General features: G+C 36.4%; 1 protein-coding gene across 1 annotated transcript in view; it reads right to left on the bottom strand.

Annotated features, from left to right (window-relative positions):
• The window catches only part of MEGF9 (multiple EGF like domains 9), an 83,219-nt gene that overhangs the window by 12,347 nt on the left and 51,736 nt on the right, over nucleotides 1-19,136 (bottom strand). The window contains exon 3 of the mRNA XM_007123638.4: nucleotides 3,590-3,729. Coding sequence (XP_007123700.1) covers nucleotides 3,590-3,729 — 140 coding nt within the window. The remainder of the gene's footprint in view (nucleotides 1-3,589; nucleotides 3,730-19,136) is intronic.

Raw genomic sequence — 19,136 nt, 5'->3', positions numbered from 1 at the left:
GGAAAGTGTGATATCTTAAAGTGAAGAAAGTCACTGAGGAATGAAGGATGAAGGAGTGGTCAACTCAGTCAAGCTACTGACAAGTCAAGGTACTCACCATGAGACACTATGAATACATGAAGTCGCCTTAAATTCTTAAAGAAGTACACTATGTGAACATAAAGTTTTAGCTTAAAAATGACAGTCCCTCCCACCTCCATTTTAAGGGAAGTATGTGTTTAATAAAGAAAATCTAGAAAAATACAGGAGAATAGAAACAAGATAAAAATCACCCAAAGAAATCTGTTATTAAGATTTTGAATACTTTTCCTTGCATCTCTCCTTATATAGAGAAGTTTAGGTTTTGCTTTTTAAGTAGTCTAAACATATGGCACATGTCATTGTATACCCTGCTTCTTGCACTCTCTCATGTTGTTATATTTCATTCTTTAAAACATTTTCATGGCAACATAACAATAGTTGCCATTTACTGACTGCTTGTAATTAACCAGGCACTGTATAAACATATTGCATTGAATCTTCACAATATCCCATTAGGCAGTTACTGTTATAATCCCAAATTTCTAAGTGAAAAAACAAGGCTAAGTAATTTGTACAAGGTAAGTCAAGATTTCACTTTCTGTGCTCTTATCATGTATTGCCTAGATAATATAATTTGTTTCATTCCCCGCTGTTAGAAATAGAGTTGTCTTATTTTTTAGAATTGTAACTGCCACTGTGGTGAGCATCTTTGAACATAAAGCTTTTTATGAATTTCAAATTATTTCCTAAGAATTGATTCCTGGAAACAGAATTACTGGATCAGGGAAATATTTTTAAGACATACTGCTTTCCAAAATATTTTTCTCAATATATTGTATCATGAAAAGCTTACTTTAAAAATCTACTTCAATCCAAAACACAAGGTATAGATAAAGACTAGGCGGGTGGGGGAAATAAGAACTGCAAAAACACAGTAAGTGGCCACCAGAGGGCAACCGTATCACAACACTGTTGAAAAAAAATCTTTTCAAAGTTTGAGACAAAAGGAAAGACTGATTTTATATTAACCTGGCAGTTTTATATTAAGTATTTGCACTCTTTCACATTAGATTCCACTTTTATTGTATTTCCAAACAGAGAAACCATTTATTTCTTATTACTAGCTGCTTTAGAAATCATAACCATGAAAAGGATTTCTTTTGCCTTAAATTATCTCCTGAGCAAAAACAGGTTGGGATTTACGTGACACTAAAGAAAGCTACCTCGCTGCTGCAAGGAAAATTAGAAATGACAACCAGCAATGTAGACTGCTTCCTGGTACCATAAACGACCTAGGGAGCAATTTAAATCAACTCAGCATGATGAAGCATTTCTGTCGTTATCCAGGATTGAAACTCATCTTTTCTCTGTAAGTTTCTCCATTCATTTGTTCATTTATTCAACAAAAATTTAGCAAATACTTACTATGTGCAAATATCTTTGCTAAATATTGTATAAAATGGTGAACAAAACTGGTATGAAACTTACAATGTACTGAATAAACCATATACGACTCATAATCACAAATAAATATATAATTACAGGGCTTCCCTGGTGGCGCAGTGGTTGAGAGTCCACCTGCCGATGCAGGGGACACGGGTTCATGCCCCGGTCCGGGAGGATCCCACATGCTGCGGAGCGGCTAGGCCCGTGAGCCATGGCCACTGAGCCTGCGTGTCCGGAGCCTGTGCTCCGCAACGGGAGAGGCCACAACAGTGAGAGCCCCGTGTACCACAAAAAACAAACAAACAACCAAACAAACAAAAAACACACAATTTCTTCTAAATCAATTTGTTTCACCACAGACTACAGGATTAGAATGAAGAATAAGATTTCAACACATTTTTCCAGGGTACTTTCTTTTCAAATATTCTGCTACCTTGGTCTCCTAAAAACACTTGTACTTGTCAGACTAGTATGTTCTGATTTTTTTTGTTGGGGAATAAAAGATTTCCAAGGAAGTATCTCTAATCCTTACATTTAGGAAAACTGAAGAGCAGAAAAGTTCACTGTCTTTAGTTTTAAATAGTTTAACTAAGTAAGCCTAGATGTGGTTTTCTTTGTTTTTATACTGCCTACGGTTTGCTGAGCTGTTTGAATCTGTGGGTTGATGTCTTTCATTAATTTGGAAAACTCTTGGACATTATCTCTTTAGATATTTGCTTCTGTCCCAATATCTCTCCCCTTTCATTCTGAGCCTTCAAGTACATTTATGTGAGACCTTTTGGCTATTTCCCACATGTCTTTCCTGCTCTGTTCTTTCCATTGCATTTTTTTCCTCCATGCTGCAGTTTGGATATTTCAAATTGAGCTGTATTTAAATCTACTAACCTTGTCTTCACTGCATACTATGGTATATAACCTTGTCTTCACAGTATATACTGTATACTGCTGTTAAGTCCATGCAATGAGGTATTAATTTCAGACATATTTTTCAGCTCTAGATTATTCTTTTGATTATTTTTTATAGATTCCAAATCTCTTGAAATTTTGCCTCTTTTCACCTATTTTGTCTGTTTTTTCCTCTGTTTTCTTAAAATATTAATTTTAGTTATTTTAAAGTCATTTTATGCTACCTCTAACACTTGGGTCATCTGTGGGTCTGCTTCCATCGTTTTTCTCTTTATTATTGGTCACATTTTCCTACCTGAGCATTGTCTAGTGTTTTGATTGCCAGACACAATGTACAAAGAACCATGGATGATTCCCCTTTCCTCTGTTAGACAGACATAATGAGAGGATCACCTCAATTCAATCAGAAATTGAGATAGGTTGAGGATGGACTGCAATTTTAGTATGAATCAGTTCACCTATGGTTCATCACTACTTCTTGGTCATGACCCTCTAAGGCTTCTGATTGAAAACCTAGCAGGCATGTGTTTCCTCAGCTCTGAAAGACTGCAACAGATTAGTACTTCCCTTAAGTAATGTGAGCCTAAGTCCCACTCCACACACCTTTGAATCTGGCAATGTCTTGAGAGAGAGATGGTTGTATGTTGTAGCAGGTCCTCTCTTTCTAAAGAGATTTTGTCTCCTAAGCACCACAAGACTGAGGAATTTCTTTCTACCTTTTGGGACAGCCTTCCATCTCCTGCACAGTCAGCTTATGTCCTGTGGGAAAATTGGCCTTGTGTTTAGGGCTCCTCTAGTTTCCAATTCATCACGCGAGCCCCAAATGACTGCCAGAAGCTCTTCTTGTATCTCTTTCCTCAAGAAGAATTCTTTTACTTGGACCAAGCCTGCTCCTTAGTCTGTGCCCAGAATCAGCAATGTCCCTTGAAAGGAAAAAGGCTGGTTGATCATCAGCTTACTTAGGAATACCCTCTCTGGAATTTTAGTTCATATAATTTTCCTTTCTTCCATGGATCTCCAACCAATATGATTTTTGAAATTTATATATCTTTTTAAAGTTGTTATAGCAGGAGTTTGGCTTGCTATGACCGATAACATCCTACTTAGAAGAGAAAGACCCTTACAAACTATTTGGGAAAATCAACTCATGGATGAAGGACTTCAAAGTGAAAAGAACAGTGGACTAATTATATAAAAAGGTAAGGAAAGTGTGTACCTGTGAGGGCATCACAACTGGCAGACCGATTATTGCATTGGCAGGGCAAGCAGCCATTCTTATTAAAGTCATAATATCCATCTTGGCATCTATCACATGAAGAGCCGGTGACACCCACTTTGCACTGACATTTCCCAGAACTGCAAATAAAAGCAAAGACAATGAACAAAAGTAAATAAGTTTGAAAGTTTTGTTGCCTAACATCCCATCATAGATGATCTTAATGTAGAAATAGTTTCAACTAGATTCTAGTCACTAGATGTACTGAGTGATTTTTATTTTGAATTGGAAGTTGAGCAGCTTCATAACTATATTAATTCAATTAACATAGTACTAACACTAATCATTTTTGACAATTTAATCCTCTGCACTTGGGTAGTTTAAAATAAATGATAAAGGAACCATGGAGAGTACAAGTCCCTGGTCCTTCAAAATCTTTATTTACTAAAAGCACTGGGGCATAGAACTGGCACTACTGCTACATCTCATTCCTGAATCATTCCACAGTTCCCTCAGCATCCACACTGCCCAATCTGGAGAAGAAATACCACCCAGCCCTCATGCAATCTAGCTTCTGGCTGAAGAATATGAAGGCCAGGACCTTAATGAATGTGCTGGAAACTCGACATGATTTTCTACTTTAGGTCAATGCTGTATTAAAATATTTCTGATAATTAACTGGAATTCACAACTAAGTAAATATAACTACAATGGGGACCTCTATTGGTTTCTGAAGTAAATCCATATAAAAATTCTAGATTGTCAACCCAAAAAGAAGACTAAAAATCTAAAGTAGGAAAAATATTTTATTTAGTATCCCATCTCTTCCTATTAACCTGTTTTCTTAGATGTCAATTACATCAGTGACATCATCTCTCTCTAATCAGTGAAACTTACATCTTTGTTGTAATTTTCACCTCTTCTCTCTCTACCCATGCTCTTCCAATCATTCCCTCAAATCCAATATATCACCAATTTCGGTCAAATTTTCTTTCAAATTTTCTCTTGTTATTTACTCTATAGTCACCCCTCTTAGAATATCTTTCCTCTTCACACCTCTCAACATTTTTCCTGCTTTCTGGCTCATCTTTTCCCATGAAACTCTTCCCTGACTGGTCGACAGAGATCTTTTGGCCTCCTGACATCACACACTCTATACCATACATTTTATTGCTAATTATGGACTTTTCTATATTCTTTCATATATGTAACTCTTGTTTCTCTAGTTAGACTGGTAAAGACCTGAGGCAAAGGCCATATCATGCAGTTTTTTAAAAGGTTATCTTCAAGACTTAGCACGAGCCTAGGAATAGTGTACTCTAACTATTTTCATGTCATACATCTTACTCGGTAAGTTTGCTGAGTTCAGGGACCATATCTTAGCCATCTTGGTATGCTCAGATTCTAGTATAGTTCCTGGTTTGCTGCAGGCACTTAATATATGCTTAACAAATAAATGCTCAATACACAAACTGAGTTTTAGAGTTAAGCACTGGAAGGGAAAAAGAAAGATGAAAGACTATACTAATTACCAGAGTTCTCAAAACAGCTAAAGTACTTTCCCTTTTTCAACCTTTCTTTATATGCTCATTCTGGACATCAAGTTTTTAGACTTCATCTCAGTAAAATTTTGGCACCAGTCATATTGGATGGGAGACAATATAAGGTAGAACTGCATTTCAATATAATTATTTTAGAGACTAAGCTCCTAATAATGAGCCCCTATGGGGTTGTTCATTTTTGTTCAGAAGACTAAGCTAAAATTATTAATACTTACACAGCTCTTACACGTCAGTTAAAGTAATCCCCTACTGCTTCCCATATTCCTATTTCTGTAATAAAAATAGAAGTTTTAAATTTGAGTTATTGGAACTTTGGGTTGAACTTTGCAGAATGGAAGTAAAGCAATTTTCAGCTGTGTGTATTCCACTTGGCAGCATACAAACCTGAGAATTATTTTTTAAATTTGAGATGTGCCTCTCTGTTTATGAGCATGCCCTGGGCTAAATAATGACGCTTCTGCCTTCTATCCTAAAAAACTATTTTGAGCAGCTAGAGTTGAAGTTTACTTCTCTTTCCCACTTACCATGGTTCTTTGCAATATCCCAGGGTATGCCAAAAAGGAGTAGAAAAACAGTTCTACGTGGTATATTTTTAAGGCATAACTCAAAACCATTCCAGAAAGGAAAGAAAGCCAGGTTTATGTAAATAATAAATACTTAACATATCTTAAAGCCTTATATCTGAGAAGTCACCTATCAAACTCTGTATTTCTATCTTAAAGCTGTCATATACTTGGTTACGTAATTTCTTGACTTACAAATAATTTTACAGAAAATGTAAAATGGAAGCATCTGAAAGCAGGAGTGATGATGATGATGATAAAAACAATGTCATCATTTATTGAGGGTCTATGTCAATAAATATATATTCTCTCTAATCCTCAAAATAACTCTACAAGGTGGCGGTCATAACCCTCATTTTACTACTGAGGAAATTCAGAGGGTTAAAGTTACTGTCCACACCTAGGAAAGGCAGGTTTATTTATACAAAGCCAGACTTTCCCACTCTGCTACCGACCCTTTCCTCAGTTTAACTCTATATTTGTACAGGAAATCTGACTGCCAAATAATCTGATACCCACTTGCGTATTAAGCTTTATTCTGTAGATTCCAAGCACCAAAATTCACCATTTATTTAGGTTCTGACCCCAGTGAGCTGTTTCTGCCTTGCCCAGAATAAATCCCAGTCTTTTTTCTCACTGCCAGTAAGTTTCAGGTCTTCCTTAACAAAAGCTGAGAGTTCTTTCTGCTTGAAGAGACTGCAGCCTAACAAAGTCCAAGGTTCTCAGAGACACAAGCCCAGATATTTTGATGTTTAGTTAAAACTTAAAGTTTGTATCAATCATACTATAGAAGATGATTATTCTCTTTAAAAATGCAACAGAAATGTACATTTCCAAGTCTCTCAAGTAACTGTGCAAAAAAGAAAACAACTGAAAAAAAAAAACCCCAAAAGCCCACCTGCATACATATACGCAGTCTTACACCAGAATACCCCAAGGTATTTAAAGATCTAGCAGAGTAAATCTGTATTCGTCAAATATGAAGTTCAGGATTATCTTATGACTCAACAAGAAGGAATCAGTCAACTTAAGTCTCACTATACTGTCAGAAAATTATAAAGGATATAATGTACCTTTTGGAGACTGGCCTTAGCCAATTTCCAAGGCTTTAAAAATGTTAATCAAAATATGCTTGCTCCCCATTTCTCTATAGACATTAGGTTATTTGGTATACAAAAGAATAAATAGTTACTTTTAATGACAGTGTCTGCCCAATCCACCATCTATAAGAAAAAGGTATTACCTTGGAATACCTAATCATCTAATAATATATCATAACCATAATATAGCCAGTGTTCCCAAAGTAGTTGCTATTCCTGTAAGTGACCTTTCCCTTCATAGTTCTGCTCTAGACACTCAGAAGACTGATTTAAGCAGGCATCTTTCTCCCTGGAGAATATGCTCCTTAGTTCTTCATTTAAAAGAAAAAAGGGGGGTGGGGGGCTTCCCTGGTAATGCAGTGGTTGAGAGTCCGCCTGCCGACGCAGGGGACACGGGTTCGTGCCCCGGTCCGGGAGGGTCCCACATGCCGTGGAGCTGCTGGGCCCGTGAGCCATGGCCGCTGAGCCTGCGTGTCCGGAGCCTGTGCTCCGCAACGGGAGAGGCCACAACAGTGAGAAGCCCGCGTACCGCAAAAAAAAAAAAAGTGGCTTTATGAATCTTGATAAGGTGGTTGACTAGTCTAGATACCATGCATCACTTTTCCTGGGTAGATTTTAAAACAAGAAAGGAGGTGTTTTATCTCTCTTTTAAAAAAATATAGAATGGAGTGGGGAAGTTTGGTTGTGAGCCTGCAACTAGTAGTGCTTTTCCATCATGTTACTCATGGCCCATGGCCAATTCCTGCATGTATAAGAATTAAATCACTCAGCAAATATAAAGCTTTCCCTGTGTGACTTCTTTTATAGAATAAAGCCTTTACAACACCGCTTTTCATGGTCTCCCTCTGTTAAAGACCACTGAATGCTTTTTGAAGCAAAGGTCAATGATATAAATGCAATGAAATTTTATAAAAAAAAGAAAAGAAAAAAAAGGCCTGTTAACAGACCACTTATGCTTATCCATAGGTTTAAAATGAAAGAACCAAAGATTCACATCTTCATATCTGGAGAATAAGGGCACAGAGCTGGATTTTGAAAAGTCAGAAATCTATCCTACTGAGATCAACTAACAAAGAATTTAAGATGGAATTTCCTCATCTGGCATCACTTTTTATAGACATGAGTTAGTTGCTAGTAAAGAACTAATGAAGTATGGATAATTATATCAGAAAGAAGAATATGGAATTATTTATAAAGGAAGTACAAACGTTGTGGAACTAAGCTACGCTAAGTATAACTAAACATATATTATACATTCTTAAATTATCCCAGACAGAATTATCAGATATTCTTATGGTGTCAGTGCTTAGTTATAGCATTTATCACACTCACAGGTGTGAACTATTACAAGGTTTAAACACTTGAAAAATTCTCTCATAAAATGTAAACAAAGAATGTATTTTCTGACATGAAGTTATTCGTTTTTCAAAAGGAAATTCAATGGTGTGTCATCTCAAGATATTGTACATATTTATGTCATACAAGTACTAACCAAAATATCATTTTAAAGGTTCTGTTTTAAGATGAGTGGGTGGAGAATCTTCAGAATTTCCATTATTTTACTAGGGTAGGAAGGGTGGAACACAGGAAGGGAGGTATCAGGGTCTATGGAAAATTCATAGTCTGAGGAGACAGAGAGAGCTTGGTTCAAATTCCAGCTCTGCTAGTAACTAGCTGGGACTAAGTTCTTATTCTATCTTGGACTCAGTATTCTCATTTGTAAAATGAAGATAATTATACCAAACTTTGTAAAGTTCTTGTGAGGATTAAAGATCACATATGCAGGGTACTTAGCACAGTGTCTGGCACATAATCAGTACTCAAAAATGAAAGAACTATGAAGATGATGACGATGGTCCTAGATCTTTAATTTTTTCTGTGAATTGTAAAGAGAATGAGTTAGAATCTCTACTAGGCAAAAACAGACAAGATTATTTACTTTTAAAATTCTGTTAACAAACCTAGAAAAATGGCAAGAATTTATGAGGTAATTACTAGTTTGGAGCAAAAATGTGGCTAGGAAAAGAGAGCACATTATGAACACATGGTAGAAACAGTTTTTGGAAAGAAAATTTAAAAATTGAGAAGGGACAGAATCAGCAAAATCCTACATTAGGTGGGACCAAAGCCAGTAGAACTGATACGCTTTTGTACCAACTAGCTAATTGATTTAACTTTTTTCTAAATTGCCAAATGTCTTGACATGTTTTACATTATCAAAAACATTGTCTATTTTCTTCCTAAGATTTACAAGGTATAAATTATGTGCATGGCATACCTTTATATATAATGTTATCAATTTTAATTCAAACAGTCACAGAGTAACTACAAAGGTATATAGTTCTAATTAGGGGAAATTAATTTATTCAGAAGCCTTGCTTTTCCTCCTTCCTTCTTCCTCAGACAGCTTACATGTTGTCACTCTGACATGGAAAGAACAAGAAACAGAAAAAGAGAGATAATTAAAGGTATTAATTTTCTTCTTCTGCCTCTTTTAATAACTAAAAGCAATTTAGTTTAGGAAGAGACTTAAACTACTAGTTAAAACAGAGTCTGAAATTAGAAAACTGCTGATTGCAAGCTCTACCAATATATTAAAAATAATATTAAAAGTCAGATAGCAAAAGTTTTTCTAACCAGAAAAAGCTTTTACATGGGAAAATAAACAACATGAAAAGTTATTAACAATCCTTAATATCATGTTTGGCTCATGGTTTGTAAAGGTAATGAAAAAAACAGTTTCTCCTTTCTGTGAAACAAACTCAATAATCAGACATTTTGGCAAAAGACTATTTGCATTTAGTGTTCCTCTGTCTTTCTACCATCATGGAAAAGACCATTATGCAATGAGCAAAGCTCCTTTTCTGGAGGAAAAAAGAAGATAGCTTTATTGTTGAAAACATTGGGCTATTGTGCTAAACATTCCTTGTTTTTTCGAGTCTAAAATATGTTTAGAGGAAATTCATATTTGAACAGAAATTATTAATACTCAAAAAGGGCACTGCCTAAGTGTAAAAATATTTTCTGATAGCTGGTCTTACCAAAATCAAATTTAAAAGTTTATTTGAAAAGTCAGAAGTAAAACTTAATGGTAAAAAAAATAAAAGTATCATATTTCCAGAGCCACAACTTGGGAGGGCAAACTTAAACTACGAAAGTTATTTCTTACTTCCTTCACTTTTTTTTTTTAATGGAAGAAATACAGCCATAAGAATTCGCAAACCCACACAATTACTCCATTATTTGATAGTGATTTCTGCATTTCAGAAGTCATTTTGAAAACAGAAAAAGCATGAAGTCCCAGTATCATCTTGAAAAGATGATGCTTCTCACATGTTAACATTTGTATTCTTTTGTAACCATTGTAAAAGGTTTGCTTAGTAAAACACAATTATTAGTACTTAATTTGTTTTCACGCTGAGTTCTAAAAATTAACTTGTAGCACTTAGAATTTAGAACTCATTTTCTCACAGAAATGACAGCATAAGTGGTGGCTTAGTTTCCAGATGAGCGAACAAAAACCTGTTTAACTCAAAATGTTGATATCAACAGTACTAAGGACCAAGTCCTTTATACCCACTAAGCCTTTGTGTTCTGAACCCTGTAGGGGGTGGAGTGGTCAGGGGGCAATATTAACATTTATCGAATTCCTACTATGGGGTTATAAATAAAGTGCATAGAGCAATATTTATCTACGCATTACTTAATTTTGTCCTTACAATATGACATTCATTAGTTTCAGTTTTGTCATTTTCTTGCTGTTTGATTATTGGGCAAGTTAAGTTTCCACATCTGAAAAATACGAATAATAAGCCCTGTTTCAAAAGATTGTAATCATTGGCTAAATTTACATATTTAAGTGTCTTCTGAATATTAGTAGCTCCATATATGGTAAAATACTAATATTGTCAACATCCCCAATTGTTAGAAAATCAGCAATGTGAACGACTCAATTTTCGAGGTCACACAGCCAGAGAGTAATCAGAATCAGAGCCTAGGTCTCCTGCCTACTAATACAATGTTTTTTTCTCTCTCTTCTATATTACAGATTACCTCTATGTACATAATGAAAGCAATTCAGAAGGATTTAATGTGCTCATCTCTATAGACTTGCAAAACTCCTAGAAGAAGCTTTTTATGTTGATCTTCTCCTGGCTCAGTCGTCAGTCATTTAAATATCTCCTCAGTTGAATGAGACTTTAAAACAATTGCCAAAGAAATAAGATACTGCTTCCGATCTGTCTCAATACAATTACAAGACTTAGGAGCTCTTGTTTCCTACCTGTATCTAGCACTATTTGCAAATGCCCCTATAACAGCCAGTTTTCCTTGCAAAGCTTTCTTTTTCCCCCTACCAACTTTTTTGATATAATTTTGCAAAAGTTTTTCAGTCTTCATTTTTAAATTATGAAATATTCTTTCAAAAGTAGACAAATTTAGGGCTTCCCTGGTGGTGCAGTGGTTAAGAATCGCCTGCCAATGCAGGGGACACGGGTTCAAGCCCTGGCCTGGGAAGACCTTACATGCCGCAGAGCAACTAAGCCCGTGCGCCACAAGTACTGAGCCTGCGCTCTAGAGCCCGCGAGACACAACTACTGAAGCCCACGTGCCTAGAGCCTGTGCTCCTCAACAAGAGAAGCCACCGCAATGAGAAGCCCACCCACAACTACCGAGCCCGCGTGCCACAACTACTGCAGCCCACGTGCCTAGAGCCTGTGCTCCTCAACAAGAGAAGCCACCGCAATGAGAAGCCCACGCACTGCAACGAAGAGTAGCCCCTGCTCGTTGCAACTAGAGAAAGCCCACATGCAGAAACAAAGACCCAAAGCAGCCAAAAATAAATAAATAAAATAAATACATTTAAAAAAAAAAAACAGAAGTAGACAAATTTAAAGACAATACAATCATCTTTGAGTTATTTAAAGAACAATAAACTCAAAACTTTGATACCCACTAGTGAGACATTTGAAGCCCCTTAAGTGGCCCTCCTCAACTGCACCCTTTCTCTTGCCCCAGAAGCAACTAAGTTTTAATCATTCTTTAGCTTTTTAAGAGTTTTACCATCTCTGTATGTATTACTAAATAATATATAGTTTTGCCTGCTCTTAAACTTCATTAATAAAAATAATTATGTATAGTTCGATTCACTATTTTCTTGCTCAGTAGAATATTACGTTTTTGAAATTCATCACTGTAAATTTGTAGAGCTGTAGTCATTCATTTTTCTCTGCTGCATATTTCATCATATGAATATAACCCTATGTATTTATTCATTCTTCTAGACATTTGGGCTGTTTTCATTTGTTATGGATACCAAAGGCTTCTGTGAACCTTCTTGTATGTCCCTTCTGGTACACATGAGCAGGCTTTTCTCTAGGGTATTTACCAAGGAATGGAACGGCAAGGTAATAGTTTGTGCATGATCAACTTTACTAGGCAATGCCTAACTGTTTTCCAAAGTGGTAGCAACAATTTCCACTCCCATTACTAGTGGAATAGTGGTCTCATTGCTCTGTATCCTCACCAGCTTTTTAAAATTTGGGCAATTTGCCAGCTTGAAGTGGTATCACGTTCTGGTTTTAAATTGCATTCTCCTGATTATTAATGAGATGGAACATGTTTTCATGTTTATTAGCCATTTAAGCTTCCTCTTCTATGAAGAGTCTGCCCAAGTATTTCTGACATTGATTTGTACACATTCTTTATGTATTCCTGGAAAAACAAACCTTTATCAGTATAATGTGCTACAATTATCTTCTCTCAGTTTGTGGCTTGTCTTTCCACTCTTTTCATAAGTTTCATAGTTTAATGAAGTGTTAAGATATGAACTCTGGAGCTTAACCACCTGGATTCAAATCCTGGTTTTATCACCTACTAGCCATATGACCTTAAGTAAATCATTTAAACCCTTTGTGCCTCAGTTTCCTCACTTACAGAATGGAGAAAATAATAGTACCTCTCTTATAGGTTTGTTGTGACGATTAACTTAGTTAATGTGTCAAGCATATAGTACAGTGCCTGACACATAGTAAAGACTATGTAAGTACTGTCATAACATTAACATTATTGTTTAGGAAATCCTTCTCCACCTCAAGGTCATTAAGACGCTTTATGTTTTGCCTTTCACATTTAGGTCTTTAATCCACCTGACCTTTATTTCTGCAAATGAAGAAAGTTAGAGGTCCAATCTCATTTTCTTCCTTACAGATAATCAAAGCTCTAGTACAATTCACAGAAAAGTCCATCCTTTTATCCCTAAGCCATATGTCAAATGTCTTCACAATCATGGATTGTTTCTGAGCTTTCTTTTTTGTTCTATTTATCTGTTTGTCTATTCCTGAACTAATACCACACTGTCTTAATTACTATAGCTTTATTTCCCTCCCCCACATTTTTCACATAAAATATTTTGAAAATATAGATATATTGAAAGAACAGTATTTTGAGTATCTGTGTATATATTTTGCTTTACCTAGTACTCCCCTAACCCCTTCTCCCAACTCACATCACTTCAGCCACAATCACCCTGCTTTTGCTCAAATATGCTAGGCATATTCCTGCATCAGGAACCCTGTACTTGCTGTTCCCTCTACTAGCAATACCTTTCCCTAGGGGATCCACATGGCATGCTCCCTAACTTCTTTTTGTTATTTATTCAAATGTCATATTCTCAACAAGGCCTTGGCTAGCTACACTATCTAAAATTATAATATCTCTTACTATTTAACATAATATATATTTTATTTCCTTGTTTATTCTCTCTCTCCCCATCAAGAATGTCAGCTCTTAAAAAACAAAAGAATGTCAGCTCTATGAAATCAGGGTGTTTTATCTGTTTTTTTCCACTGCTGTATTCCCACAGCCTAGCACAGTGCCTGGCACATGATAGACACTCAAACTTTTTTGTTTAATGATTATGTAATCTGGCTCCAAAATCTATGCACCTTTCTTCATTAACTCTGATGCCTTCTGAGTGTACTATTTGTCTTCAATTTAGTCCATTTAATATTTTCCAAGCACCTAATCCTGATACTTTATAACACATTTAAATAAACCTCTTAGAATCTTAGAAATAGGATATTTATTCTAGGTGAGCAAAATGAGACATTTAATGACTGGTCCATGATGGGTCAATCAACCTTGGAAGACAAGTGATCCCTTGGGTTTGTTCTTTAAAGTAGGACAAAGAAGAGCAGATAAAAATAAAATTACTAGCCCTCAAAGAAAATGCTATTTTACTTAACTTCAATATTCTATTATAACCCTGCTAAAAGGGCCTCTTTAATGTTTATAATCCTTATATAAACAAAGAACAGAGGCTAGAATGCCTTCTGGTTTTCTCCTGAATATAAGTTGACGTTAGGTTTTAGGGGGCAACATTGTCCACTAGATCACTGGTGCTCAAACTTAGGCATGCATCTGGAAAGCTTGTTATAATACTGACTGCCCGGCCCTATCCCAGAATTTCTGATTCAGATAGGTCTAGGGCTGGCCCCAAGAATTTTCATGTCTAATTAATTCCTAGGTTATGCTGATACAGGTCTGAAGACCATACTTGGAGAACCACTGCACTAGATTAACTGGAAAAATATCATTGTTCTTATTTCACTCCCTACTTTTAATACTCTTAGCCCTGACTTAATTTCCACCTCTAGGCTTAGTGCTGAACCCTTTATTTGGTATCAGTTCTGACCTAAGGAGAGGGTACTTACAGCAATCAACCTCAGTGATGTCTGTCATCAAGTTCCATTTGCTTACTGGTTCCTTTGACCTCAGTCCCCTATATTCTCAATGACTGAATTACAACTATTGTCCCTAGCTTCTCAATGCCTGGCTCCTGGTCCCAGTTGCCCTGCCTCCCCACTTCCCTCCTCAATGGCTAGGTCCATGACACTTGTTTTCAGATCTCCTGCATGTCAAATGCCTGCCATTTAGGCTCCAGCAAGTCAGGTAGACTCAGCTTTGATATTCATTAATGTGCTAAATCCTACCTTTCAAATGATTCTCTACACATACTCTCATTATTTCAAATTGTCTTCTTCTATGCAATATTTATTTTCATTGTGCCCAGATCTGACTTCTAGATTTGTGTCTTCATGAGCCACTTCCTAGGTGGATGAATCATGCTAACCGCACCCAGAACTTCACTTACACTGAGCCGCTGCCATATCTAATCTTGCCCATTCTATTTTAGGGTACAGTGGGGAGAACCTTGGAGTCAGACAGACCTAGTCTCAAATCTAAGCTCTGCCACTTATTAGTTATGCCATATTGCTAAGTAACTTAGCCTCTAAGAGCAAGATAGCTAAGTTGTTCTGAGAAGTCGGAGAGGTTATATGGCTAAAGCATCAAGCATAGAGGTTCAACAGTGTTCATTAGATGTTAGTTTCCTTCTGATCCTCCTGCTAAATTATGCAGCTTCCTTAGGTAAACAGTTTAGTCAAGAAAGCTAAAACTATTGCCCTGCAAAAACCTTTCTTTCAAATACCTATAGTATCTGTTTTACTGGACATTCTATTTAACTGTAGAACTTTTAAAAAAATCAACTCAAGACCAGGAAAAATAAAAATTAAAGAGATGGTTGTAGTGTATGTGTTGGGAATTGGCAGAAGAGATGAAGGGATTCCGGTACTGAAAATATAAGCCATATTTTCATTACTGCTTTTGGCAATGTGAGAAGAACATCTATGCCCTTCCTGTATAGTATTCAGAAAACTTCTTACACCTGATGGTATCTCAGATCTCTTTGAGAATCAATTGAATGTTGCAGACCTTCTCCACAGAAAAATGCACAGATTCACCATTACATTTCATGTGCTTCCCCCGCTTAGGTTAAGAACTCCTGACCTCGAGCACAAGGGAGTATACTTACCCAGAACTGCAAGCCATGGGAGTTTAATGCAACAGAAAGAACATGGGATATGGTGTCAGAAGACCTTGAGATGACTCTTCTCACTCTGGTATGTAATAGATATCCAACTTTGGGCTTATGTAATTATGTAACCTTTCAAATATTACTTCTCAACTGTAATTTGGTGGATAACAATTTTTACCTACCTCTCAGGGCTGTTGTTAGAATCAAATGAGAAAATGTACAGGAGAAAAGAACACTATTACTTGTAAGTGACTTTACAGATATTAGTTATTAACATTCTCTGGAAACCTACTGAATTTATAAACACAGGGGCAAGCTTGAAAATCCCAAATTATTGAAACTAATGGAATATATCATACCAGAGAATTATCTTAATAAATAAAAAAGCATAATAATGATTTTAATAATAATGAAATAATTTTAAACTAGTCCTATCCACTTTGAATGTCAAAATAATCATGGCTGAAGCACTTATGCTCCTTTTTAAAGGAAATCTTGAGAAACTTCAAGCCCAAATCTCTAACTGGGATTGAGAAATTTAGATATTTTGAGTGGAAATCAAATCCAAGGAGAAAAAAGATGAATAGTCCCATATTTCTCTCTACCCTACAGGAAACATATTTCTTGCTATGAAAAAAACATCTGAGACGGAGAAAGTCATGCTGATTTAATTTTCTTTCAAGGGACACAGGGGAAGACAGAGCCTTCTCTGTGGGAACAAGCGTCCTTCTATTTTAGCCTAAGTCTACTAACATTTTAGAAGCTCTTCTTTTAAAACTTTAGAGAAAGAAGATATTTAAAATATTAAAGTAGGCTACGAATTTGATCGTATATTCTAACCACAACGTCATACATCTAAAGTGGCAGATCTCCATGACAACAACGTAAGTTTATTTCCTTATCCTGATTCCTCTTATGGATCTAAGGCTAAAAATTGTCACCAGGACCAATTCTGCCCTCACAATAAGACAGTAATGCTATCCATATTCCCTTGACTGACTGTTCCAAATAACAATTCTATTAACTTTTTATTTTGAAATAATATTAGATTTAAAGAAAAGTTGTAAAGACTGTACGGAGAGTTCTTGTATACCATTCACGCAACTTCCCCTAATGTTAACTTCTCATGTAACCATGGTATATTCATCAAAACTGAAAATTAACATCACTACAATGCTGCTAACTAAACTACAGACTTTGTCAGATTTTCCTAATTTTTTTTTTTTTTTTTTTTTGCGTTAAGCGGGCCTCTCACTGTTGTGGCCTCTCCCGTCGCGGAGCGCAGGCTCCGGACGCGCAGGCTCAGCGGCCATGGCTCACGGGCCCAGCCGCTCCGCGGCACGTGGGATCTTCCCGGGCCGGGGCACGAACCCGTGTTCCTTGCATCGGCAGGCGGACTCTCAACCACTGCGCCACCAGGGAAGCCCGATTTTCCTAATTTTTACACTAAGGCTCTTTTTCTGTTCCAGGATCCAATCCAGGATATTACCTGACATTTACTCATCTCCTTAGCCTCTTCCAATCTGACAGTTTCTTGGTCTTTCTCTGTCTTTTATTACCTTGAAGCTTTTGAAAAGTACTGGTCAGATATTTTGTAAAATGTTCCTCAATTTGAGTTTGTCTGATGTTTTGTCATGATTAGACTGAAGTTAGGAATTTGGGGTAAGGATATCACAGAGGTAACATGCCCTTCTCATTTCACCATATCAGAGAGTACAGGATACTCACATGACTTTTTACTGATGATGTTATCTTTACCACTCAAAGGATAATTTCTCATGCTAGGAATCTGTCTATATGGTAGCTAAACCTAGGATGGTTACCACGCTTATTTGGAAAATAAGCAGAGGTTCAGCTGCTCAACTAAGAAACTCCGGGAACTACTGAAGGCAGTATAGTCAGACAGGTGTTGGTTTGAGTCTGTTTCTGCCACTTACTAGTTGTCTGTTGGGGGGCAAATTACTCAAGTCTCAGTTTCTTCACCTGTAAAATGAGAATAATACCACTTCAACCAGTTGTTATTTTATCCTTTCAAGAGAGTATATATAAAGCACTTAGCTTGGCACACAGTAAATAATCAATAAATGTTAATGCTGTTCATTCTGGGGTTGATGGTGGTAGTAATAATGTTAGTAGTATTTGCCAAGTTGTGTTGTGTGCTATTTTCATCTCAGAAGGAAGTCAAACTACAGACCAGAAAAATACTACGTGTTTATAAGATTTTTAAACTTTTTAAGTGTAGTAAAATGTCTTATCAGAGAGATGTTTAACTAGAGATTAAATATGTGGGTATTTTCTTCTTTAGCAAGAGAAGTTTGCAATTGCTTTGCCATTTGGGCAGAGATAGAAAATAACCTTCAAGCAGATCCTACTGACTGGGTAAAGAATCATTTAAGAATGAAATTAGAATACTCCCTAACACCATACACAAAAATAAACTCAAAATGGATTAAAGACCTAAATGTAAGGCCAGAGACTATAAAACTCTTAGAGGAAAACATAGGCAGAACACTCTATGACATAAATCACAGCAAGATCCTTTTTGACCCACCTCCTAGGGAAATGGAAATAAAAACAAAAATAAACAAATGGGAAATGAAACTTAAAAGCTTTTGCACAGCAAAGGAAAATATAAACAAGACAAAAGACAACCCTCAGAATGGGAGAAAATATTTGCAAATGAAGCAACTGACAAAGGATTAACCTCCAAAATTTACAAGCAGCTCATGCAACTCAATATCAACAAAACAAACAACCCAATCCAAAAATGGGCAGAAGACCTAAATAGATGTTTCTCCAAAGAAGATATACCCATTGCCAACAAACACATGAAAGAATGCTCAACATCATTAATCATTAGAGAAATGTAAATCAAAACTACAATGAGATATCACCTCACACCAGTCAGAATGGCCATCATCAAAAAATCTACAAACAATAAATGCTGGAGAGGGTGTGGAGAAAAAGGAACCCTCTTGCACTGTTGGTGGGAATGTTAATTGATACAGCCAGTATGAAGGTTCCTTAAGACACTAAAAATAGAACTACCATACGACCCAGCAATCCCACTACTGGGCATATACCCTGAGAAAGCCATAATTCAAAAAGAGTCGTGTACCACAATGTTCACTGCAGCTCTATTTACTACAATAGTCAGGACACAGAAGCAACCTGAGTGTCCATCGACAGACGAATGGATAAAGACGTGGCACATATATACAATGGGATATTACTCAGCCATAAAAAGAAATGAAATTGAGTTATTTGTAGTGAGGTGGATGGACCTAGAGTCTGTCATACAGAGTGAAGTAAGTCAGAAAGAGAAAAACAAATACCGTATGCTAACACATATATATGGAATCTAAAAAAAAAAAAAAAATGGTCCTGAAGAACCTAGGTGCAAGATGGGAATAAAGATGCAGACCTACTAGAGAATGGACTTGAGGA

Source organism: Physeter macrocephalus, chromosome 9 (genome assembly GCF_002837175.3).
Source record: "Physeter macrocephalus isolate SW-GA chromosome 9, ASM283717v5, whole genome shotgun sequence".
In the NCBI taxonomy this organism is placed as follows: Eukaryota; Metazoa; Chordata; class Mammalia; order Artiodactyla; family Physeteridae; genus Physeter; species Physeter macrocephalus.
This window is presented reverse-complemented; position numbering and strand designations above follow the sequence as displayed.